The 25,487-nt window shown below is 52.3% G+C and overlaps 1 protein-coding gene across 6 annotated transcripts; it reads right to left on the bottom strand.

Annotated features, from left to right (window-relative positions):
• Nucleotides 1-144: 144 nt before the first annotated feature.
• Nucleotides 145-25,436, bottom strand: Tnks1bp1 (tankyrase 1 binding protein 1). Of its 6 annotated transcripts, none has more exons than XM_045149215.1 (12): nt 25,355-25,436; nt 22,366-22,474; nt 20,786-21,419; nt 19,049-19,118; nt 13,977-15,365; nt 10,011-12,160; nt 2,690-3,056; nt 2,324-2,474; nt 2,108-2,244; nt 1,224-1,381; nt 965-1,037; nt 145-590 (listed from the first exon to the last, which is right to left on the bottom strand). In XM_045149215.1, exons 2-11 carry the CDS (start codon nt 22,457-22,459, stop codon nt 977-979), a joined length of 5,211 nt encoding a protein of 1,736 aa, XP_045005150.1. In that variant the 5' UTR covers nt 22,460-22,474; nt 25,355-25,436; the 3' UTR covers nt 145-590; nt 965-976. The 6 variants fall into 6 exon arrangements, with proteins under 6 accessions (XP_045005150.1, XP_045005156.1, XP_045005159.1 ...); XM_045149221.1 differs by having other exon boundaries at nt 22,366-22,477; nt 25,355-25,384; XM_045149224.1 differs by lacking the exon at nt 25,355-25,436 and adding an exon at nt 24,408-24,943 and having other exon boundaries at nt 22,366-22,477.
• Between the last annotated feature and the right edge of the window lie 51 nt (nt 25,437-25,487).

The raw sequence follows: 25,487 nt of genomic DNA, 5'->3' as shown, positions 1-25,487 counted from the left end.
TGCTGATGCTGTTTGGTTCAAGTATTTTGTTCCCGCAGTGTAAACCTGACTAACCCATAGGGTGGACCTAGCATTGTCCAAATAGTCTTAGAAAAGGGAAGGGGGACAGGAATCCCTGACCACACACCACAAACCTGAGCCACACCAATTCCCAAAAAACTTTATTCACTGTTTCAAGTGGCAAAATGTCATTGGTCTCTGTGGGGCACCTAACAGGGTAGGGGGAGACCTGGGGCAGAGCTTGGGTAGGAGCTCCACCCATTACAAAAATCAAAGGCTTTTATAAAAAATGCTATAAACTGGTATCAAAAGAAACCCATGGGAGGCTAGAGGAGGAAGCAAAGAGGGAAGAAGGGGAGGGAACAAAGAAAGGACAAAAACCTCCACAACTGAAGGAATCTAGGTTGGGAGGGAAGGTGTGGGGGAAGTTGGGAAGGTGATACAAAGTGCATAAATGTGCCTCCCACACACTCCTCAGAGGCAGAGGGAGGACAGAGGCTGCAGCTTGAGCCTTAGCGGGGCTCCAGCCATTTCCTCCTCAGGGACCCCACAGGAACAGACACTGCCTGAGACTACCAAATGAGAAGAACCTGTAAGGGGAGAGAGGACAAGAAGTTGGGGACGAGACAAGGCTCCTGCTTCCTCTGCCCGGTGCCCACCCTGGCTCCTTGATGGACCCGTAAGCCTGGAGCTCTAAACTGCAGAGGCTGGGAGATGACATTCAGCCTGGCCAGAATGCCTGGAGACTGTCCTGGATCTGCCCCACCCCCAACCCCACTTACATCCCAGGACACACAGCCCCTTCCCTGTGGACAAACACAGGGGAGCTAAGGGGCTTCTGAGGTCTCGGAGGCTGACTTCACCTGCCTGAGGGAGCTAAGGGTCGGAAGAGGGCTCAGGGCCTCCTGAGTGCTCCACAGCAGGCCCTCTTCACACTGCACCCGAGCCCGCGAGCCACCCTCACCTTGGTCACTCCTCAGACCCTCTTCTTCTTCAGCTTCAGGGCTTGGAGCCAGTTGGGTGATGATCCTTCCGACCTAGAATGCAAAGTACAAAGGTCAACAAGGCACATTTTAAAGAAACTCTGGCACCAACTTACACAGGTCATATGAGGCAGCACTATTTCCTCTCCAAACCTCAGTTTCCCTCTTGTGTTAAGTGGGGTTTCTCTTTCCAGGCCAATACTACTAAGGTCAGGGGATACCCAGAGCTCAGTCACATACCCTGAGGACTTCTCTGGCTTGGGAGGTAATGCAAGAGGCTTCCCCAGCCCTGGAACTTTGCAGGACTTGGAGCGTTGGACTGCAGACTCCTTCTGGCTGGACTTACTCTCTGCCACCTCCCCCTCCTCAGCTGACCGGTTCCGAGAGCGAAGCTTAGCCTGGGAATGGACAGACACAAGAAGATGAGGCAGCAGAGTTCAAAGGGCCAGGCCTCTTCCAAGAGGATGCAGTTCCCAGAGCCAGGCCTTTTGCAGTCCTTTTGCCCCAGCAGACAGGTAGTAACTTAAAAGCCAACTCTGTTCAGAGCAGAGCCTCACTTTTACATAGTAGGTCCTCAAAGAGATAGTATTGAACTAAATGCAATCAGTTGGATTGCACAAATCCAGTAGTGACCTTCCACACCTATGCTTTTGCTTGTCTGGCCCCTCTGCCTATAATGCCCTCCCTAACCCAGCCCCTATGGCCAACTCCTATGCCTACCTCAAGGCTAAGAGTAACTGCTTACAGAAACCCTGCCCAAGCTATCTTCTACTCCCACTGTCAGTTATTAACGCCTCCCTCTTAACAGCCCAGCTCACAGCTGCATCTCCCCAGTGACGTCTACACTTCTCCCTTCACCTGACCTATTCTTAGGCCTGGCCCATGTTCCCCACTATCCCTTGGATTCTGGGTCAAGAACACATCTTGTTCCTCCTTGCATCAAATTTGGCACACTGTACAGAGTTGAGCAGGGCACAAAGGACCGTATGGGTCCTCCTTGGAAAGCAAATGAGAGGAGGGATAGAAGAAAGGATGAGGATGGACAGATGGAGAGAGTATACAGCCAGGGGGCAAGGGCAGCTAGTCAGAGGGCTGGACGTAGTTGCTAAATAATCACATGGTACCTTCAGGGCTGAAGGACTCAGGCCAGGAAAGAGGTTGACTTTCAGCCCTTTGGTGCCCAAAGACATCCGTGTCCGGCGGCTCTGAGGCTCCTCCACTACCTCCTCATCTGAAGATGGCACTCGAGAGGACCGTGGCTCTGCAAAGCCAGGAGAGAGGTGTTACCCTCGCCCATAACCCAGACATTGACAGACCATCAAATAATACACCAATTTTACCTGTTGAATCCTGGAACAGACGCGCATCAGAGTCTGCCAACTCTGACAGTCCCAGGGTACCCCCAGGCCGGATGGCCGGCGCCCGATGTCCACGCTTGCGTCCTAGGTTGGCACGGCTCCGATATATGGCACTGTCAAGGACTTCAGTGTCCTGCTCAAAACAATGGCAACACCACTGTCATTGCTGGCCTGAGGTCTCACTCTACCTGACAACGGCACCACCTCCCGATCTCATGAAGCATGTACAACCAGCGTCTGCCTCCAATATGGGACTGCTTGGCAGAGCTCCAAGAAAGGAGCTTCAGCCCGGTCACCCACACAGCCCCGCAACATCCAGCCCACCAGCCAGGCTCACCCTCCACTGACCTCGATGAAGGAGAAGTCCTCACTAGGACAGCTGGGCAGAGGACCTTGGGAGGATCGCCGGGGGGCTGGGGCTGGCCCCCGTTCACTCTGCCCAGCCCCTGCCAGGTCCCAGGTACCGTCCACCTCTTCCATCCGGCTGGCTTCTCCATCAGGCTGAGGCCTCCAGGAAGGCAGAGGTTCCCTGCTGGGCTCCGAGGATTCCCTCTGCCCAGCACCTGCTGTGGCTCCTTCCTCCTCCAATGGGACCCTGAGTCCTAAGACAGCTGATTCCTGTCCAGTGGCTGCCTTAGAGTTGCTGGCTGCTAGCATCTCCTCAAGGAGGCCCTGGGAGCCAGAGGGTGGGGAGCGGGCCAGACACCTGCTGGAGCTGCAGAAGGAACAGACCAAAACCCAAGATCAACCACCACTAGTGAAGCGCCACCTCTTGCCTGAAGCTCGAAGCAGCACACAAGTAAAGGGCTGGGCTAGCTGGCAGGCTCCCACCGGGGTCCTCCACCTACCATGGACTAAATGTCCTTTATGAGGATATTTAGAAAGATGAAACTCAAGGTCTCAGGAGATGGTTCAGTGGGTAAACTGCCTGCTGCACAAGCATGTGCCCGAGTCCTGACCCTATCACCCAAGTAAATGCCGAGTGTGGTGGCATGTGCCTGTAACCCCTGCTTTGGGGAGGCAGAGACAAGAAGCTCCCTGAGACTTGCTGGTTAGTGTAGCCATGAATAAGGAAGGGACTGAACAACTGATGAAGATGCCCAACACCAGCCTCCGGCCTCCCTGCACACATGCACACACTTCCACATGAACCTGCACACACATATGCAAACAAGCAGACACACCCCCATGCACACCACACATACACAAAGTTGTGGACTTCAGATATTTTTTTCAGATTTTGATATATCTGCATATATGTAATGTGGTACTTTGAGGACAGAAACAAAACCTAAACATGGGACTCATTTATGCTTCAAACACATCTCCTACACACAAGCCTGGGGTAACATTTTGAGTTTTTGTGCAGCTGCATTTTGACTGCCACTGAGGCCAGGTGTGGATTTACTTGTTGACATCATGTCTGGGCTCAAAAAGTTTTAGAGTTTAGAGTATTTTGGATTTTTGGATTAGGGATGCTCAGCTTGTACCTGACACCTTTCGTGAGTCCCTTCACCTATACATGCCTTGGGTTCCAGCAACACTGGGGTTTTGATAAAAAGCAGCACTGGGTACTCAGGACATTCCCAGAAACCACAACTATTGTTCCTGCTGATGTTAGTGTTGTGCAGGCTTCCTCTGGGATCCCCTGATTGGATGGTCAAGCTCTTGGGATCTGCCTATCCAACCTAATGTCACCTTCAGTCCCCGCTTCACATCCAATTCTTTATTCCTCAGCCTCACAAAAACAGGGATCTCTAAAACATACCTGGCCCAAACACTGCCATCTTGGCACAAGCTGGTGTCACTCCTCACCTGGGAAGCTTTTCCACAGTCCCTTCACTCAGCCCCCTTCCTCTCCCCCAGTCAGCACTCGCCTTCAGCCCTATGAAGTGGCGGCTCCAGCCTGCGGCAGCCTGTGACTCAGTCCTGCACTTGTCTCCCCCACCTGTACGCAGCTCCTCAAGGGCAAAGGCAGGCCCTTGCTGTCTTGGCACCCCCAGCACCCAACCCAGGGGCCAAAGCAAACGTTTGCTGAGTAAATAAGAGACAGGGTCACCCTGAACCTCAACACAGCAATGTGACTTCTGCCTGCTATGCCCTCAAAGCGAGGCACAAACAGTCCACCAGCACCACAGGTGGCGGGCCCAGCTGCCACTCCCTGACGCATGCACGTACACATGCAGATTTACTACACATCGCAGGTCAGTTGAGTATGTCCTGTAGACATCCACCCTACCTACAAACGGCACAGAGCCACTCTCCAACACGTGTGCCCACACACATACCCACACTCACACCATCCAGAGGGTTGGGAGAGGCGACGCCCGGGAGCCAGGCCGCCAGGTCACTGGCAATACTGGAGTGGGGAGAGAATGAGGCAGGTGAGTCAATGCTGTGCAGGAAAGGGCAGGGATGGGGAGAAATGTGTCAGTCTGTCCTTCCACATGCTGCTGACAGAGGGAAATTAAAGCAGTGTGGGAGGAAAGAGGCAGTGGATGCCACAGAACAGCAAGACAACGGGATCAGCACCAGTCTGGACAAGGGCCAGAGCCAGCTCACCCTGAAGCCAGCATCGAGTCAGGGAGGTGGCAACAAGAGGGTGGCCCTGGCACCCCACCCAGCATGGAGAGCAAGGCCCGCCCAGCACAGAGAAAGGCAGGCCCGGCAGCCAAGGAGGAGCGGCAAAACCACAGCAGGAGAGGACAGCAGAGGAACATTGCAGGGTAGGCTCGGGGTGGCTGGGTGAGCTCCAGAACATGGGAGAGCCGGGAGAATACAGTGTGCACCCACGCCGGGGCCTCGGCCTATAGCCTTTCCTGCCAGAGAACCCACAACCCCAGAGCTTCCTAGCAGGGAAGGGAGGAGGAGGACAAGTCAGGAACCTGAGTTCTGAGCCTGTCACTGGTATGCAGACATAAGCTCTGCCCATTCTGTGCCAGGAGCCTTGGCCTCAAGTAATATGTTCACTCAGAGCCTCAGTTTCTTTTTTTGTAAAATGGGGATAATAAAATGTCCCCAGACTTCTCTAGGTTTACTGGCATATATATGTGCCTAGCACATAATTAATACTTGGCAAATACAAATTAAAAAAATAGTCCTTACCATCTTAAACATGGGTCCTGGCCTGAGAAGATGTGTCTCACCTCACCATCCATACCCATCACCTAATCTAAACCACAGATGTAACCCTGTGTAACCTGCAGCCCAGGACAGCCATGGCTGAGGCCCTCATATTTGTAGATGACAACACCATGTCACAATGTCAGAAGGCTGGACCCTGCTGTAGTAACCTCAGGGCCACTCTGTCCAACACTGCCTCCCAGCACTGTGTTACATGCAAACTCAGGAGATGGCTCTGCAGAAAGTCCTTGTTTTCAAGGCTCTGAGCCCTAACATGAGGGAGCATGAGAGCTGCAGCTGGGATGATACATCTCAAGGAGACAAGGGCTGGCCTTGACCCTAGAGAAAAATCTGGAAACCTCTCAGAGAAGACAAACAGAGGCCTATGGGAACAGAAAGAAAACCACAATCATAAGTAGACATGCTCCACCCCACTCCAGGCCTCAGTTTCCCCAGCATGAAACAAGGAAGCTGGATTCAATGATCACTGAGGGTCCTCTCTTTGGAGTCTATGGAGACCTGAAATGGTTGGGAGGCTTCTGCATTGCTGAGCCCAAAGAAAGGAGTTTTTTTGGCTAATGGGTAGGGAGAAGAAGAGAGACAATACCAGCTCTGGGGGACGCAGGAATGCAACTCTCACTGGAATGAGAGGACCTTAGACCCAAAGGAGGGACCAAGGCTCTTCCCACCCCACTCATCTCCACATTGGTCTTATGATAGCCATGCCTGACAGTGAGTCCAGCCACTGGTTACCATCAAAGATCTGTTTGTCCAAGATGAGGACAGTAACAAAAATGTCCCCAAGGGCCTCACTTTATGGGCAATTCACATCCAAACTTGCAAAACAAACAAATGCAAGTGACTGTTTTATTTTCAGTAATTACCAGAGGCCAGGCAGGTTTGTATCGATTACTTAACCCTGCCGTCACAAAAACCTCATGGGAGCTGGGCACCCTGAGAAGAAAAGGTCCTGGTCACAGATATGGTGAGAATCAGGGGCAAATGGACCCAAAGCTTGAGTGTTCTGACCTATCCTCAAGAACTTCCTGATACAAAAGCAATCTCCAAAATTTTCTTGAGAGAATTGCATAGCTTAGGACTTCTTGGCCAATGCTCACACTACCAGCTCCCTGAACCTTAGTCAGGTAAATGTGAGACACTATATTACTCAACTTTAAGGTCCTAAGTTAAACACACTAAGTCTCTTGTACAGCTACAGAGCACATGACACTTTCCAGCCATACGATGGGCTGGTTTTCTTCAGGACGCACTCTGGGAAATGCTGTCTGGCAGCATGAATCCACACAGGTTCTTCTAAGCAAGGTTTTCTCCCAGCCATGGAGGAGGCATGCTTTCTGTCACACACAATAATCCCACCTGCATGCTCCTGAACTCAAATAATGTCAACACTGGCCAGATCACAGAAGCTTCATATGGAGACGCAATCAGCTACTCAAAGCCAGCCCCACCTCAAACCCTACCCTGCCAGGCTGCAAGCAGCCTCCTTCCCTCATCATAAACAAGGAAAGACAGTGCCACATTCCCTTCTCAAGAGCTGCCTCTCCAGGTACCTGGTAAGGTAAGCATTTAATCTAGTAGTTACATCTGAAAGCAGTTGATAGAAACAAGTCAGAAGGGCTCAATGCCCTGCCTCATGGCCTTAAGCAGGTCATACCATCTCTCAACAGGAGAGGATTAAAATCCCTTTTCTGTTTTACAAAGAAGCTGTGAAGATCAGTGTGGTGAAATGTGTGCCTCAGCACCCTGGCACAGGGAGCTCAGAGTCCAAGGAAGAGAAAAAAGAGAAGGAACCACACTCCACTGCACCAGGAGGATTAAAGCAGGAACCCTGGACTTCCAGGTATAACTAACTGGTAGAAACAGACATAGGTACTCAGAGTACAGCAACTGGTCCAGGGTTATGGGAACCTCTTAACTGCTCGTTCCAAGCAGCCATGTGTGCACTCCACTGCAACCTCCCCTGCCTTTTCTCTCAACAGCCTGGGTCCTCAGAGAGCACTTCTTCAGCTCTCCTTCCTGGCCCCATGCTCATTCTCCATGCCTCTGTGGCAGTTTCCTTCTCATTTCTGGCAGAGCAGAAGCAGATGGCAGAAGAAAAGGGTTTACTTTCACTCACAGTTTCAAGAAGGCCATGTAGGGAATGCATGGCACAGCAGACAAACTGAGCATCCTGTCTTGTCATATCAGCTGGGAAGTAGCACCAAGAATGAGCTACTAGCTACACCACATAAGGCTGGACTAATAAACCTCAAGACACGTTCCCAGTGACACACAAACTCTGAGGATCAGTAATCCCCTGCAGCATTCTTCTCAATGCCCCCTCCACTCAAAAGAATCAGCACTGCTCCTATTGTCCCAATGCAGAATAGATGACCCATCCTCAATGATGGCTCATTAGTCAGGGTTCCCTAGAGGAACACAACCCACAGAATGAATTGTATTAAAAGGAAACTTATTGGGTTATCTTACGGCAGTCCAACAATAGCAGTTTGCAGGCCTAAGAGTCAAGGAACCCAGTAACCGATGGTAATCTCTTAAAACAATTGAGCTGAAACAGTTTCAGTGCCCTAACCTAGAACCCAAAACTCAATTCACTTTCATTTGGTTTTGTGCCAAATTCTGTATCTTTTACATTTTTCTTTTCTGTACTTTCCACCACCAAATGCACCATTAAATTCAACTCTGCTCAAGTTCTCAAGACAAGAACAGAATGCAACAAGCATGTCACACAAACTACCTCTAGCCCAGTTCCCAACAAAGTCCTTTCCTTGCCCTCTGAAACCCAATAAGGCAAGCTTTCACAGTTCCCACTTCCATCTGCACTTAGGTCTTTCAAACTCTCACCAGAATGGCACATCAAGCTCTACTTACAGCACTGCAAGGCTTCTCTAGTCCAGCGTTCCAAATCCTTCTATATTCCTCCCACATGGTCAGGTTCATGTTACAATGACCTCACTTCTCAGCACCAATTTTCTATAGCAGTTACCTTCTCGATGCTGAGACAAAACACCTGAGCAGACACAGCATATAAAGGGACAGGGTTTATCTTGGCTTACAGTTTTGAGAAGTTTAATCATGCCAAGGAAAGCATGGCAGAGCAGCCAGGATAAAACACCTTGTCACAGTAGCAGGAAGGTAGTAACAAGAATGAGCTGGCTCTGACCACCCAGTGGGCTGGACTAATACACCTCAAAGTCTATCCTCAGTGACCAGCCTCTCTAGCAAGGCTCCAAATTCCAAAGGCTCTACCAGCTGGGGATTAGTATGAGGTCTAATCAAACACACTGGGGGGAGGGGGGCATTTCACATTCAAACTACCACAGCCTCCATGCCAAATGTCTCTCTCAACCCTCATTCAGAGGCTCCCTATTCCCCCTCCTGGTCCCTCCTGCTCTCCTCCCACTACCAGCTGGCCTTCCACATGCCCAGTGGGAAGCTCTCACTCTGTGGCTAGAAAAGGTAAAATGTTCTATTCACTAAAGCAAAGAAAACCAAATCACAATGTATAGAAATGTTGACAAAACAGAAGAACCGCCTTTTTCACAGCCTTTCCACAAGGTGTGAAATCACCTCAGGTTTTAGAAAGTCAGGCTGGGGTGGCTCTTAAAACTACCAGTAAGCCTTCTGGAAAGTTCTCTTTCAGCAACTGAGGACAGAGGTCAAGGTCACGAGGCTGGGAGTAGAGTCTCAACAACTTCAGATTCCTTAACAGCTGCTCTTTAGAAGGGCTCTACTTCCCAACTTCGTTGAAAACCAACAGGCACCACCATCCAACTGCATTCTGGGTGGCAGAGGACATGACCAAGAAAACACAAAGTCCTCCATTACCTACAGAAGCATCCACAGTTCTTGGTTCAAGAGTACCTGTGCCCTCAAAACAGAGTTCTGCAGAACACTCCAGAAACCATCTAAGATTGGCAGATTCCACTCCCCCTCACAGTGACGTTAGTCACCAAGAAAGCCAAAAACATAAGAGGTACCTCAACTCACCTATGTCTGAGCATTTCATATAAATATAAAATGTAAAATGCAGAACTAAAACATTCACAGCTCAAAAAGCCTCCTTTTCCAAATACTAGATATCCACAGAAACCTGGTTCTTCCCTCCTCAGAAAGAGTCCACTTTTTTCCACACGTGTGTAATACTGGGTAATGTATGTACATGTGAGCAGCCCATGCTCACGTGCGCAAAGCCAAAGAATGTCAGATGTCCTCTCTATTGTTTATCCATGAATGTCCTAGACATCAAGTTTCTGACCGTGAACATAGACCTGCCATTTTTTTTGCAACCCCCCACCTAGCTATTCTCGGGTCTCTGATCCCCACAAAACTAGGACCACAGGTACATATGACCACATGACACTCAGCTGTTTATGTTGGGTGCTAGAGAATCAAAATGAGGGCAAATCAGGCCCTCTCTGGCTCCCAGGCTAGTGCAGCAGGTGCTGAGCCATTTCCTCAACCACAGATTCCACTCTTTTAAAACAAACACACCCACCCTCCCATCCCTAATGGAGTTCCTTACCTGACTCCCAAGCCCGAGCCTTCTGTCTCCATTTCAGGGTCTTCAGGATGGGTCTCAAAAAAAGACAAGTTGTGATCTGCACCTTGAGTCTCTGGCCCACTTGTTTCACCAACACCCAGCTCCCTGACTTCTAAAGGGTCTCTGGTCTCCAAGCCAGTGGACAAGCCACCACTGTCTCTGATGCCAGGCTCTAGAACAGGGCTCACCCTCCCCACACCATGCTCCCGGGATTCACTCAGGGCCCTAGAGAGCTCCATATGCCGGAGTCCTAAGTCCTGACCCCAGTCCATCTGCCCCACTCCACAGCCCCGAGAACCTCCTCCAGACTCTAGATCACAAGGCACCTCCAAATTCCTCAGACCCAGATTGTCACTCCAGTCCACTTGACCCACTCCCAGCTCCCTGGGCTCTGCAGGGCTGCAACCTGCCGCCGGGGCCATATTTCTCAGGCCAAGATCAGGTGTCCAATCTGCCTGTCCCACTCCACGCTCCCTGGTCTTAAGGAACTCTCCAGCCTCCATACCTGACCAGTCAGGCTGCCCCACGCCACTCTCTCTGGTCTGGCTCTGGCCTCTTACCTCCTCCACCCCAGGCAAATCTCTGCTCCTCACCCCAACACTGGAAGTCCAGTCCTTCTCCCCAACTCCCATCCCTCTTGGTTCGTCAGAGCCCCCAGTTGCCAGATGGCTGGCCAGGTCCCCATCTCTCAAACTTAGGCTGTCTGACCAGCTCATTTGTCCCATGGTATTCTCTCTGGTCTCGCTTGAGCCCCCAGAATCCACACAGCTGGACACTTCTAAGTTCCTGAGACCTAGTTGGTCAGTCCAGTCCACAGGACCAGACGCAGTCTCTCCAGGAGGCACAAAGTGACTGCCTCCCATCTCGCCAGAAGGGCTCAAGCCAGCACCACTCATCCTGTCATTGCCAATGATGCCAAACTGACGGCTCCTGTCGGTGGCCTCCATGCACAGTTCTCCACTCCAGTCTTGCCGCCCTGGACGAAATACTTCCTCTGAATGGGATGTAACACCAAGACTAAACTCACCGGCCCAGCCTAGCTTCCCTATTTCCCCATCCTGAAGATCAGCATCAGCAGGACTCTGACCCCCCGTCTGTGGTCTTCCCTGTAGCTGTGCATCCTCCTGGGTGGTGTCACTGTCTTGCCAGTTATTCTGGTCTCTCTGACCAAGGAGCCCCTCTTGCAATTTGGGGGTGCTAGGGCTGAACAGGCACCCCGATTCTCCCTCCTCTGGCCTATCTGCATCCCTGCTGGCCTCACACAGCCTGTCGTCCCCACTCAGAGTCTTCTTCTCAAACTCCTCATCCTGCTGCCGAGCCTCCTCAGGGCTGAAACCAGGGCTGAGGGCTGGCATCCCAAAGCCTCTGTCCTGCGAGCTGAGAGTCCTGGAGCTGTCGCTGCCATAGTCCTGCATCCAAGCACTGGTCCCGAACTCTTGGTCTTGATGCTGTGCTGAGGTCCGGCTACTGTAGATGCCAAGTGAAGAATCTCTCTTCTCAAACTCCCGGTCCTGCTCCTCGGCATCCTGGCTGCTATAGCCACCCAGGTGTTCCTTCATGCCTGATTCCTGGCATGGCTCCACTGCATCCTGGCTGGTGTAAGCGCCCAGAGACTCCCTCTTCCCAAACTCCCAGTCCTGAAGGCTGGCATCTTTACTACTGTAAGAAGCCAGGGAATCCCGCTTTCCGAACTCCTGGTCCTGGAGCTCTGCATCCCGGCGGGAGTAAGAGCCCTGGGAATCCTCCTTCCTGAACTCCCACTGCTGCACATCAGTGTCCTGGCGCTGAGTGTCAGACTGGGCTGGCTGTCCCATGGCCCACTCATGGGCTGTGAGTCCTCCTGGGGAAGACACTTCGCTCTGGTCCTGGCTGCTGCTGACTTCTATCTCCTCCTGGCCAAAGCTGCACCTGCTGGCCCACTCCCTACTGCTTCCTTCTCCAGCTCCTTGCCCATACTTGCTGCTCCAGTCCCTCTCCCCAAGGCCTGGGTCTCCTCTAGGGTGGGTGCCCCCGAAGCCATAGTCCTGAGAAGCACCTTGGGACCATCTGGAAGGACTGAACCTGCTGGGAGGCGGGTCTGCCACAACCCCAAATTCACTCTGCAGATCTTTCTGGGACCAGCCAAGAAGTCCCTAGGAATCAGGGAAAAAAAAAAAAAAAAAAACAAGTATGGCTTAGAGTCGATCAAGGTGGGAGTCCATCCAGAATAAGAGTCAGCACTGCCAGAGTGCCTGGGTATGCATTTCAGCTGTGTGACCTTGAGCAAATCACTTAACCACTCTGAGCCTAAGGGTCCCCTTGTCCTTAAACAGAAATAACTCCTACTACACAGAGCTTGTGTGAGAAGAGCAATCAAGACCATTTAAACAGCTTGACACACAATGGCACTCAGTTGACAGTCCTATGGTCATGTTTACAGGCCTTGGGCAACACCTGGCTAGCTGCCAGGAGAAATCCTGCCTGAAGGAGCTGTCTGAACATGGGACTGGGGGGAGGGGTGCACTTTCAATGAGGAGACCCTGCCTTGCAACTCGTGCAAAGCAAGATTCTCATACCACCCAGAGATGATCTAGCCCATGACCCAGGGAAAGACCCTCTGCCCAGCCTTCCGCAGAAAAACTCCGCCCTCAGCCAGTCCAAGACAGCCACGAGGGGCAGCCTCTGACACAGAGCTCCCTGAACCCCCACCCAACCTTCCCTGACTCACCCCAGAGGGCGGGCTGGCCTGGGGCTCAGGGCCTCGCAGCCTGCCAGCCTCATCCCGCAGCGCCGCGTTGGCCAGTAGCCGCTCCAGGACAGACATGCTGGCCTCCTTGTCCCCAGGCCCGGCCATACCCACTGCCCCCACCCACCACTGACGACACTAGGGCTGCAGAGTGTGGGTACGGGGACAGGGCTGGGCTGCTCCCCTAGCCTGGACCTGTTCAACCACTCCGGCTCCTGCCTGCCCTGGCCCTACTCCCTGGCTCCCAGGAGCAGCTGCTGCCCTAGCAGCCCCGCCCAGAAGCCAGTTGAGTCACCCACATCCCGGGACAGACACACCTACTGCAGGAGTCAGTTTAGTGTTAACCCCTTCCTGCTCCTCCTCCTAAGAACTCCAGAGGCCCCTCCCCCGCTCCAGGCTCCTCCTGGCCTCTGGCCCCACCCCAACCAGCCCAGGCTAGGACAGAAAAATAAATTTCAAAAGCCACCTGGATCCCAGCCCTTAAATGCACAAGCAGCCTGGTATGAGAAAACAGTACACACAGAACTGGTTCCAGTCCCAAGCCCAGGCCCACAGCTGGCAACTGAAGGAGGCTCCACTTCCTCTAAGACTTCAGCTGCTGGCCTCCAAAGATCATAAACTCAACAGTAACAGAAGTTGTAAAAGTCAACACTTACTAAGAACTTATGATGAGCCAAACCCTATCCTCAGCACCCTACACAAAGTAGCTCATTTAATCCTCTCACTCTTTGAGGTAGAGCCCATCACTGTCATCTCCATCTTACAGAAGAAACTGAGACAGAAGGTAGAAAAACAACTTAACTTGTTCAGCTTACATCTGGGCACAGAAATAGCAGAGCCAACTGAGCCTGGCTGTGCTACGGCTACAAAATTTTGTATTGCACAACATTCCTGGGAATAATTCCTGGCTGAACACTTAGCATATGCCATGCATTGCACCAAGCACTTTCTCCATTTCATTTTACCTAAAATACAACTTGGGAAGGTTTAAACGCTATCGTTCTAAAAGGATCCTGAAGCTTAGATGAAAAGTACACCCCCACCCCAGACCGCTCAGCTAGTGAATGCTGGTGTTGGGATGTGAACTCGCACAACCAAACACTAGGCCTCTCTGGTGTAGTTGTCAGTTCTGCCACAGCACAGAGCTGTAAGGTGCAGGTCCACAACGAACAAAATGCCCACCCAAGCCCAGCTGCCACCGTCCTCCCTATGACCAGCCTCACCTCAGAGCAGGTGCTCGGAGACTGTGCATCCGTGAGTTCAGATCCAGCTCCCCGCCTCGCGCTGCCAGCAACGGGTGGTGGCGAGGCCAGAAGATCATCCAGCCAGCGAGAGCTGTTTTCAGGGCCTACAGACTCAGGGGATGCCCTACAGGAGTCTTGAGACCCTGTCCTAGGTTGGGTGGTCTCAGGCTGGGTAGTTTCAGCCTGGGCTAGAGTCACAGACTCTTCCTCAGCAGCTAATGCCTGACCAGGGTCAGGAGCATCAGCAAAGAGGACGCAGGGTTGGTCAGAGGGTGCTGGCTGCTGCTGCCCCAGCACTGGCTCCAGCATGGGCAAGACCGCCTCCCTGGTGGCCTGAGGGAGGGCGGACTCCTGTCCAGGCAGTGGTTCCAGGTCTTCATACCTTTCCTCTGCCTGCAGTAAAGGAGCTCCGAGTGGGCCCTCAGTTGTAGAGACGGTGACAGCTAGGGGCTGAGGCAGACTCCCTCTGTCATTCTTCTGGGGTGGGGAGATGTCTGGGTCATCTCCCTGTGCTCCAGAAATTGGCATTTGTGGGCCCTCTGGAGATGACAGGGCCCCTTGTCTTGGCTGGGACATTGCTTCCCTTCCAGACATAGCCCAGTTACTGGCCTCGGCAGCCTCAGCAGCCTCACTGGCTTCAGTAATGGGAGAGGGGGGTGGAGAATCCAGCCGCCACACCCCCAGACCTGAGGGCCGTGTGGGGAAGGTCCACTCAAATGACTGTGACAAACTCCAGTTAGATTCTGTACCACTCCCAAAGGGACGATCTAGTGCCGACTGGCTCCCCTGGGCTTGAGGCAGGGCAGCCAGGGAGCCCCCCAGCTTCCCTTGGTCTTGGTTCGGTGGTCGGAGCACCCCTTCAGAGAACCGACGCTGACCCAGGTTGCCGGGGCGGGGGTCTGCATCAGCCTTGGGTGCTGCCTCCTCCCCGTATGGAAACGTCCTCACCAGATCCAGCAGCTCACCTCCCTCAACCAATGGCCGGGGTGAGATGGCTAAGGGCTGCTCTGGGCTTTTATGCACTGAGACCGTCTCCGGGAGAGGACTACTGGGTATCTGAGCCTCTGAGGTTGCCTCAAGAGGAAGCCCCGGGGTAGGGGAATGGCAAGAGACCCCAACAGGCATGGCTGCACTGGAGGACAAACTAGGTGATACACTTGCGGACGCTGGAGTTGCAGGGAAGCAGAGAGAGGCCTCAGAAGCTGCTGGACTCTGGGCGTCTGGGATTCTCATTTCAGAGTGGCAGGAAAAGCTCTGCTGGGGAGACTCAGGGGCTGAGCCTGAGACTTCCGTGGGGAGGCCTGAACTTATAGAGCCTTCATGCTTGGAGACAGGGCCTGGACTTGAGGATACCCAAGGCTTGGAACCCTGCAAAAGAAAGATCAAGTCATCACTCACCCCTCAGCTGGTTCTGGGAGCCCCTCTACCAGCACACACACCCAAGGTTAGCTGCTTCCTCACGCTTAGTCCACAAACCAGGAGGAAAACCAGACCTCAGGGAGCTGGGAGGAGAGCAGGTGGTGACCTCAGACAAGGATTCCCAGGCACCCTAGGGTCAGAGAGCCCTCCTACACCAGGTCAGGTCTTCTCCCCAGAAAAGGAACCTAGCTTCAATCACTTAGCATCATTCTTAACATACCAGTGGCTCAAACCCCCAACCCAAAGCTCACTTAAGAGCTTCCTCTAAGAAGCTACAGTTCATGGACAAAGAATATATTTTATAAAGGAAGCAGACATCTGACCATCTTGGCATGAAGGAGTGAGAGAAAGGAATTCTAAGTCCACTGCAGCGTGCACAGCAGCTCTCAGAAGCAGCTCCTGGAGGTGTAGCACCCCTCCCCTGCTCTGTGCACGCACAGATCTCAACACTTCCTAAGGAAGCAGGAAACCCATAGGATCCATTCAAAGGGCAATGGGGGGCGGGTCATGAAAGACAACCAGCTCAGAGTCATCCTATCACTCAACTGCCTCTCACCCAAGTGTCTTTCAGAGCATCAGTTTCTCACCTCTAATTCTCTGGAGTTAGATAAGGGTTAAGTAAGATTCATACAGAGGGCCTCCATTGTAGATACTGGGACACAGTGGGGGAAGACACTAAGAAGAGGATGGAAACAGGTAGCACCAGGCCCCTAACCCTCCTTCATTAGGTTACTTTGCCTGTTCCCAGACAAATAAATAAATTTAACTCTATGTGACATTTGTCCCATCCCCACACCCAGCCACCCCCCAATGCAGCACAGTTTTTGTTCCATCCCCAGCATCTAAGTCCAGTGGCTAAAGCCAGCCGTATATCTTCTCCAGACCTCTCCCATTCCCTCCACCCTCTCTTTCTCTCAGCAGTCCTGGAGTTCTAAAGCTCATGACCTTAAACTATACTGCTCACCACCTCTCCTTGTTGGTCTCCTACAAACAACCTTCGCCTTCCAATTAGTAGCTCCTGGCACCACTGTTGTAATTCAGGGACTTCAGAGCAGAGGGCACCCTTCCAGCTTCCTACAAGTTAATTCACTAACTCCTCTTCCCCATAAAGGTTATACCCATCTCATGTCCTTTCCAGTAACTGGATAACACCCACCATTACCAAATTCAATTTCCAGTGTCCCACTCGCCTATCCCACTCATTTTTCCCCCAACTCTCTCATTGTTCAACCCTTCTGAGAAGACCCATCTTCCTTCATCCAGCTACCCCTACCCCCACTTTTTTTTTTGCTACCATGATAGTCCCCTTTTATATAACGTAACTCTCAACTGCCTCATTCCCTTCATCATACCATTTAAGCTGTTTAAATACAGCTCCCCACCAGCCCTAGCCCAACCCCTGGGCAGATGAATGTGGCTGGGTAGCTCTTCTCACTTCAGATTCAACACTGATCTCAAGCCAGTCTGCAAATGCCCAGCAACCCCACTGACACCAGCCTTCCATTCACCGTCAGGCAACTTATCTGCATGTCTTCCCCAAGCCTCCAACACCTCCTCTCCACCCTCTCTCAGCTGATAAGCCTTGCTTCCTGATCCCTAATAATAAAGGCCACAAGCAGGGAACACCCACATGCTGCACCCTCTCTCACCCACCAGGGGAGCCAAAGGACTTGGCCTAGCATTCTAGAGCCAGGCACTGTCCTTGCTCCTAGCTAAGGCCACCACCTCCTCTCTCCTACATGACTGATTTTTCCCTTCTCACTGGAACATTTCCACCAGCATGCCAACTGCTCTACTTTTTTCTGTCTTAAAGAAAAAAGCAAAAAAAAAAAAATCACTCGACCCCACATCTCTGTAGCTGCCATCTGTTTTCTTGAAACTGTTGCCTGCCTTCACTATCCACAGCTCCTTTTGTCCCATCTCTCTTGAGCCCACTCCAAAAAGGCTTGCTTCTCCGCCACAGACCTCACCACTCTTGTCAAGGTCACTGATGACCTCCCTGTAGATGAATATAATTCCCTGTGCTAACCATGGGCAACCTGGCAGCAGCATTTGGTGGCTGCTGGTGCCCTCTGCAGTCCTGGGAGCTATCTTCACTTGGTTGCTCCCTCCCAGTCTCTGCTGTGCTTCAGGCCTCTTCCCTCTACTCCTGTACTGCCTCAGCCAGTCTCAGCTACCATTTCTACACCGACAGTCCCAAGACATCATCTCTAACTCACTCATTTCCCCTCAATCCAACAACCAATCACCAGACAGACATTTCCATTTGGAGGTCTACAAAGGATCTTCAATTCAACTAACCCAGAAGTGCATTCCTCCTCTCTCTCCCAGCCCTGCTTCACCCTTAGAAGTCCCTGTCTTAGTAGATGCCTCACCCTTTGCTATGGCCCAAAGCCCTGGGGTACTCCTAGATTCTGCCAGTGCTCATTCACTCTCCTCAGAAGTCTCTCTAATGTCCTAGGTGCATCACCTTCAGATTCTATCCAGAATCAGCCATTGCTCACCAGCTGCACCATTACCTACCACTAGAGTCCAAGCCACCATCATCTGTCACTTGGACAATCCCCGAACTCCATTCTTAGCCCAGCAGACAAAGTGACCCCTTACAAGTAAATCAGCAGATGCCACTCCCCTAATCCATTCCACTCATTCAAGCCAAGGTTCTCATAGGGCCCTGTAACAGCCCTATTGCCTCTTGGTCCTCACTACCACCCAAGTAACTTCTCATTGCACTAAATCTCCTGGTTCCCTTGCCTCTGTACATGCCATGCCCTCTGCAGAATGCTGTTCCTCAGACATTGCAGAGTTCACTCCACAACCTGCACAGTGAGGTCTTCCCATTACCCCCATCCAGCACCTGACCTTTACAGCTCTCCCAGCCTATCTGCCAGCTTGCAGGGCATCTGGGTTAGCACTTGTCTCCCTGCCTCAGAAGTTGAGCTCGATTACAACCAGCACAGCACATATTCTGTTTTCTGCTGCTTCCCCAATACCTTGTTCACAGTAAGCATTCAGCAAATACTCACCGCATGGACACGTACATGTAAGTAAGTCTCTACCTCAGGGCACTAGGGATAGCCTCTGGCTAACAAGGATGCTCTAAGCAAGAAAGGCCATTTTTGGCATGGTTTGTTCAAGAAAGCAGACTTGGTCAGAGAGAAGACAGAATGAACCAGAAACCCATACTCTCCCCCTTCTGAACCCAGAAATAGCAGCCCAGCCAGGGAGCACTCTGGAATCAAGCACTTCAGTTCCTGTCTCAAGACAAGTGAGTTACTGAGGGCTGTGATCGCTCATGTTCTTGTGTGGCACTGGCAGGGCCTACTAGCTGGAGTTACGACAAGGATTAAGTTAGCTAACATTCTCTGGACCTGCCCAGCATATGATAGGGACCTGGTGAGTGTCACTACTAATGGATATAACGAGTAGCCTCATGGCTAGAACCACACTTAGCCACCATGATGAACCTGGACACTCATCTGGGAATTGAAAAATACGGGTCTTGGAATCTGTCTCTGGACAAGTCCATGAGCTTCAGTTTCCCTGTATGAACTATATTCAGATAACAGATGATCTTAGGTGACCCTCCAGCTCTAAAATACCACTACTGTACTCTTAACAAAATAACTCACATCAGTAGACAGATCAGAGTTGGCGGGTTTAGCCAAATCCCCATTGACAGCCAGACTGGAAGCAGGGCTCCTATGAAGGAAAAACACAGGAAGGAAGGCACAGAATGTTAAAGTCTCTCACAAAATGGAAAATAAAGGAGTCTCCCCAAGTAATTGTAACAGCATCCTACACATTTATTCCAAAGGGGACAAGGAAGCTGGGCAGCATCTAGAGCAAGTACCCAGGACATACTGCCCATTCCCTCCCTGCATACACAAAGGTTTAAATTATTCTAACTCTTGTGGTGCTCAGACCCCTCAGGGGCCCCTGAGAAGACAATGCTTCCCTTCCCTAGCCCCTAAGGGGTTAAAGTTCTCCTCTAGCCTGAGAGTACAGCTGGTCCCAGCTACCCTGCCAATATTTCTTGAAGAATTACAGGGGAGGAGGGAAGGGGGAAGAGTGATTTTTCAAGGCTAAAGTTGTTCCTCTTGGGCTGTACTTGGACGGAGGGAAGAACCGGGGCCGGATATCCATATGGACTCCCAGCAGCCATGGTTCCAGCCACGCACAGGTTAACTCCAGGGCCCAGTGTCCAGGTGTCTTCAGGTGAAAGAGGGGCAGGCTGGAGGGCCTTTGGCTTCCTGCTCAGTCAGACAACAGCAGCCTCTGCCTCCACAGTGGGAGAAGGAAGGCCACTTCTGGGCCAGCCATGCCTCAGGCTGGCTCTCCCTGCCTCCAAGCATGGCCTATGTAGCAATGGCTACCGAAATCCCTCAACCTCTCCTCCATGCCCTTTGTCCACCCTCCAAGGGACACTTTCTAGTCACCCTTCCTTGACAAGGGTAACCATGGGAAAGAAGGATTCCATGGGCAAATGTCTGCAAACAGCAGATATAACTGTGAAGAAGGCACCTGCCTTCTCTGTCCCATCAGAGCTCTCCTCGGCTGACACCTCGCCTTGCAGATTCAGACACACACCTCCCCATCCTGGCAGAGTACCACAGGGACAGCTAGCAGTGTAGATCCCAGGCTTTGGAACCACACAGAGCTGAATTCAAACTCTATCTCTGCCTCTTAGTATGGGAAGTCACTTTTTAAGCCTGTTTCCTCATCTCTAAAATAAATCTAATAATCTCTTCCCCAAAAAACATGACTAGGGATGCAATGAGGCAGTCTGATACCAAGCTTTCAGTGTATTGACTAAAAATAAGCTTCTAGATGAACATTATGACCTTCCAAGAATAACATGCATCAACTCTATGAAGACAATTACAATTTAAAAAAATTAAACTCTTTTTTTTTTTCTTGGTTTTTCGAGGTTAGGTCTCCCTCTAGTCCAGGCTGTCCAGGAATTCACTATGTAGTCTCAGCCTCAAACTCATGGTAACCCTCCTACCTCTGCCTACCCCTGCCTCCTGAGTGCTGGGATTAAAGGTATGTGCCACCACACTCAGCTTTAAAAAATTAAACTTTTTAATAAAGAAAGTTACAATTTAAAATCAAAAAAATAATCAAGCTGGGAACTTAGCTCAGTGATAAGGCAATTGCCTGGCTTCAATCGCAGCATTGTAAAATGTGAAAGGCATGCAGTAATGACACCATCTGCTAGAGAGATACTTTGTGACTTGCACTGGGTCTACTTATATTTCTAGCACACAACTAACCTAAAGGTAGAGGCCATAGCCCTAGATGGAGCCCACTTACTCTTGAATCCCTGACCCTCTGTCACCACAAGAAAACAGCCACCCAGTGCTCACCTCTCCTCTGAGATCTTGCTCTGTTCTTTCTGATACTCTGCTGGAGACTCTGCTGGGCCTTCCTGGGGCCATTCCCTGGCAGGGGTCTTTTCATCCTCTTCTTTAGGACCAGTGACTGTACCGTAGGTCCTGGGGCCATACCGAGAGCTGCCATCATGGTTAAAAGTGAGGCGGGAGCCCCAGAGGCGATCAGGGCTGGCAGGGAACTCCTTCCGAGGCTGCTCCATCTTGGCCAAGATCTCTTCCACTGTGCTGGACGCAAACCTCTCAGAAGACAGACGGAAGGGAGCAGGGGCCTTTCGCACACCTCCTGGGGCAGCACATCGAGCTGGAGGTGTGAAAGGGGGCAGCTCCTCTTTCTCAGCCTCTTCTTTCCCGGGTTCTTGGGTAACTTCTCCTCCAGGAGGTGTCTCAGCTGTAGGCCTTGGTGCAAATGGGAGGGGACGTTTGCTGCCACCATAGGGCTGGGGTCCTGCCAGCATGTTCATCTTTCGGGCAGAAGGTAGCTCAGCAAGAGGACCCCGAGGAGGCCGGGGTCCAACAGGCACCAGCAGGCTGGGCTTGGCAGGCAGAGCTGGCTTGCTGGGCAGGGCCCGGGGCTTGGGCTTGACAGGAGGCTTGGTCCGAGGATCACCTGCCAAAAAGAAAGCTTAGTGTGGAGTTGTCATAAAAACTGAGAAGCATAAGTTCTTGTGACTCTTGTTGCACCAAATCTCCCACCCACTCTCCAACTTTAGAATGTTCATATCCTTCTAGGCACAAGTCCATGCCACCTGTCCCATGAAGCCTTCCTTGGTTTCCTACAGCCATCCCATATATCTCCATACTGCTCCAAATCCCAAAATGCTTAGTCAATTCTCCTTTTTAAAAGCTAAAGCTATCTATGGAGCTGCTGAGCCTTTATTTCTCCTTGTATCCTATAGGCACCTACCACAGGTTCCTAACAAATGAATAAATGAATGAGCAAATGAGCCTATAAAAGAATGTGTGCCTGCCCACATCAAGCAGTCAGTCCAGGTTCCCAATTTACTCTTCTTTCTTTATATGCCACTGTGTCATATTTCCATAATGGGCTTCCTAGCCCAGCTGGGCTTCTACACCGTCTCCCTGTTGCTCCCTCCCGACACACTCCTAGGCCAACCGGTGTGTGATCAGGAACGCAAACTTACTATTGACTTAAGCCAAACAGAAGTAAATTGACCACAGGAAGGGAGGGCAGGTAAGGCCAGAAATCTATCTTCATTACTCATGGCCATAACCCTTCCACAATAGAATCCACTACCACCCACTCATTCAGCTAAACATTGAAAAAAATATGTCTAGCTAGAAGGCCTAGGCTCAAACTCCTAAAGGTGCACTCCATTTCTCCTTCTGTGTCCCAGTTCACCCCTCTCAAAGAGTCAGTGGACCTATTTCAAAGGTCCTATACTCTCCATACCTGCTGGACCCTTCCAAACTCATCCCACACTTGCTCACTCTCACCTCAATTACCTCCCAGGGCAGAATAGAGGTGCATCCTCTGTCCTTCCCACTGTCCTCCCAGTTGCCTGCTCCACCCTGGACCCATCACCCATCGGTACCTGGCTCCGAGCCAGCAGGCACCAGCTCCTCCTCCATCTCCCGGGGCAGTGGGGAAGCCATGGCTGTGCTTTCCCTGAGAGTAGACACTTTCATCACATGCAGCAGATCCTGCTTAAAATATGGGAAGTAGAGGAGGTGACTTGGGGTGGCTGAAGACCCAGGAAAGGGCAGTCAGAGAAGGTAAAGAGCTGGATGAGGCACCAGACTTAGCCAGGGAAGTCTTCTATTTCTAGCAGAAGCCGTACAGGACAGGAAGATAGAACTTCAGGAGGGGCCAGGGAGGTCCCCACAGCCATACTCTCAATTCTTCCCAGAATTGGCTCTGAACCTCAGCCCTGAATCTTCTGTCCTGTAGTTTCACCATATCCTATCTCCCCTCTCTCCCTCCTATGACCAAGCTATCCAAGATACCCCACTTACGGTTCCCAAAGCACCCCCCTTGAGTCAGACAGATCCACTAAAGGTATGCACTGGAGGCAGAACAAGAGGGCCCGAAAAGTCTAAAGTCTGAATCACCTCATGGAAGACGGGAAAAACCCGCTCCTCCCCAACCTGGGGCCCCGCCCCACAGCTAGCCTCCCCCTTTCCCGTTCTCTCCCTCCCTCCCTCCTTCCCTTCCTCAGCTGGGAGTGGTTCCCTACCCCCCCCCCATTCTCTTTCCACATCCCTGTCCCACTCCCCCTTCCCTGAGAGCTGTCTCATCCAAACACAGGAAAATAAGGCATAAAAAGTAAACATCTGGAATACATTTTTTTTTTTAATTTCCCAATCGCTTTGGCTTCAGCTTGGAATTTGATGAGGTAAAGCCAGGGCCTAGTCCTGTTGCCATAGCAATGGCCTCCCACTGGATTTCCAGAGCCTCGCCAAGGGGAAGGAGGAGCCGGCCCAGGCTGGGCAGGGAGAATGGGACAGGGCTTGAGAACATCCGGAGGGTGGAGTAACTTGGAGGAAAACTCCCTGGGGTACCCCCTTCCATGACACTTGGGAAGGGCCTGGCAGTCTATGGAATGGGAATTTGTGGGCATCACCAGTGTAGAGATGACCTGAAGGGATTTTGAGGGGGGACAGAAGAAATTAAACCAAATGATGATCACATGGTAGAAGGCTGTGACAGGAGCTTCCGGGTCTGACACTCTAGGATTCAAATGTTGAGTAGGTCTACCACTTTCTTGCTGCCTGACTTCTCCAAGGCTCAGTTTCCTATCTAAAAATGGGTTTGCTGAGATCCTGAAGATTTAAGTCAGACAATGGATGCCAAATGTTTAACACAATGCCTAACACAACATGTAAGTGACCAGTAAAGGCTGGCCATTATTATTATACTGGTCATTATTAGTACTGCGATTCCATTCAATCAACGAGATAACACCCTTGGTAACTACGTCCTCTCTCTTGTCCTCTCTCTTGTCCTCTCTCTTGTCCAGACGGCAGGCATTCCCAGATTATTTCCTCATGCCCTTAGGCCTCTAGTCATGTCACCTGTTCACACATGCCACCACCTCCTCAGTTCCCATCCTGGTTGCTGAAGCCCCTTTCTACCACCCCCACCCCATTATCCCCTCCCCCTCTCCTCCCCCCTCCGCCTGAGGAATAGAGAGCCCAGTCCCTCTGGTTCAAAGGCAAGGGAGAAGCTGCCAAAAACCTGGAATGCACATAGCCCTTAAGGATAGATAGATAACCCAACCCTCTCCAACCTGCACCAGGTTGTAACTTTTAACTCACCCACTCCAGCTGGCTGGAGACGGTAGCTCCAAAACCTAAGGGGCTTGTGGCGCCCAAACTTCGCAAAAACCTGCCAAGCCCCCATCTTTGCCCCTGCCCCAACCCATTTTAAAGATAGAAGTGTATAGGAAGAGATACCCTGCACAATGCAACTACCACAGAGGGCTGTCTCTGTGTGGGGAAGAATAATTTGTGTGGGGGAGGAGCAACCATAGAAAAAAAATTGAAAAAAAAAAAAAAACAACACAAGATTGTTTCCTTGTCCTTGAACATTACAAGGGGTGTGGGTGAGTGGCTAAGAACAGAAGAGCCCTCTCACCTGGGGGCCTGGTGAGCACCTCTGCGGTTATGAGGGGCTGCAGCGATGAAAGCAGGCTTGGAGTCCCCAATTAAGAAGGTGGTCACAGGAGCAGAAAGCCCCCGGCCAGAAGCCCGAGGTGGCCAAGGCCATGGCCATAAACTGCAGAATCGCAACGGCTCGAAGAACTCCCCATCACCTCTAGGAGTCTGGGAGAAGCCCAGCGAGCCTGGGAGCAAAGGCTGCCCAAAGGGTAGAGGAGGAGCTGGGCAGCTCCAAGCGCGGACAGGCGCCCAGAGGGCCCTCCGCACAAGCAGCAGGGTCGACTCTAGGATCTCGGGCTGGAAGCCCGGCCAGGAGAGATAAATATGTAAACTGCTGGAAGAGGGAGGGCCAACGGGAGGACGGAACAGCCCCGAGCAAGGGGCTGTCTGGAGGGCCCCCAAGGGGGGCTCTGGACACCGAGCGGAGGGCAGCCCAAGAGGAGGAGCAGGAGAGGGTGGAGGAGGAGGGGGCGGCAGCGGCAGAAGCCGGGGGCTGCACGCGAGGCGAGGGGAGGCGAGGCGGCAGGCGAACAGACGGTGGACGGGAGACGCGGAGCGGGTGGGGGCGGACTGGGTGGCTTGGGGGCGTGCCGAGGGGAGCCGGAGGAGGGGGCTGCTTCAGACCCGCGGGAAGGGGGAAGGCGGGGGTCCCTCCTGCAGCTCAGCCCGCCCCCGGCCCCGCCCCGATCCTCGCCTCCTCCTCCTCCCCCTTTCTTCTGACTCCGCCAGCACGAGCTCCAGACCCCGTGCCCTCCACCCCCGCGCACACGCGCCAGCGCCCCGCGGCCCTCGCAAACTTTCCTGGTGGCCCCCTCCCCGCCCACCACGCTCACCCCGAGGTCCCGGAAGGAAAGAGCCGGCTCCGGGCCGGCCCCACCCCGCCCCCAGCCCCGGACCCGGACCCCGCCCCTCCCGCGCACTCACGCGCTCCCCCCGGGGTCCTGCTCCGCTCAGCTCGGCGCCCCGACGCCAGTGCCCGCCGCCGCCGCCGTCACCGCTGCACCGAGCCAGGGAGAGCGCCGAGGCCCCGCCCCGGCCCCGCCCGTGACCACGCCCC

The sequence above is a fragment of the Jaculus jaculus genome, chromosome 1 (assembly GCF_020740685.1).
Source record: "Jaculus jaculus isolate mJacJac1 chromosome 1, mJacJac1.mat.Y.cur, whole genome shotgun sequence".
In the NCBI taxonomy this organism is placed as follows: Eukaryota; Metazoa; Chordata; class Mammalia; order Rodentia; family Dipodidae; genus Jaculus; species Jaculus jaculus.
Note: the sequence above shows the minus strand (reverse complement) of the source record. Positions and strands in the feature narration are given on the sequence as shown.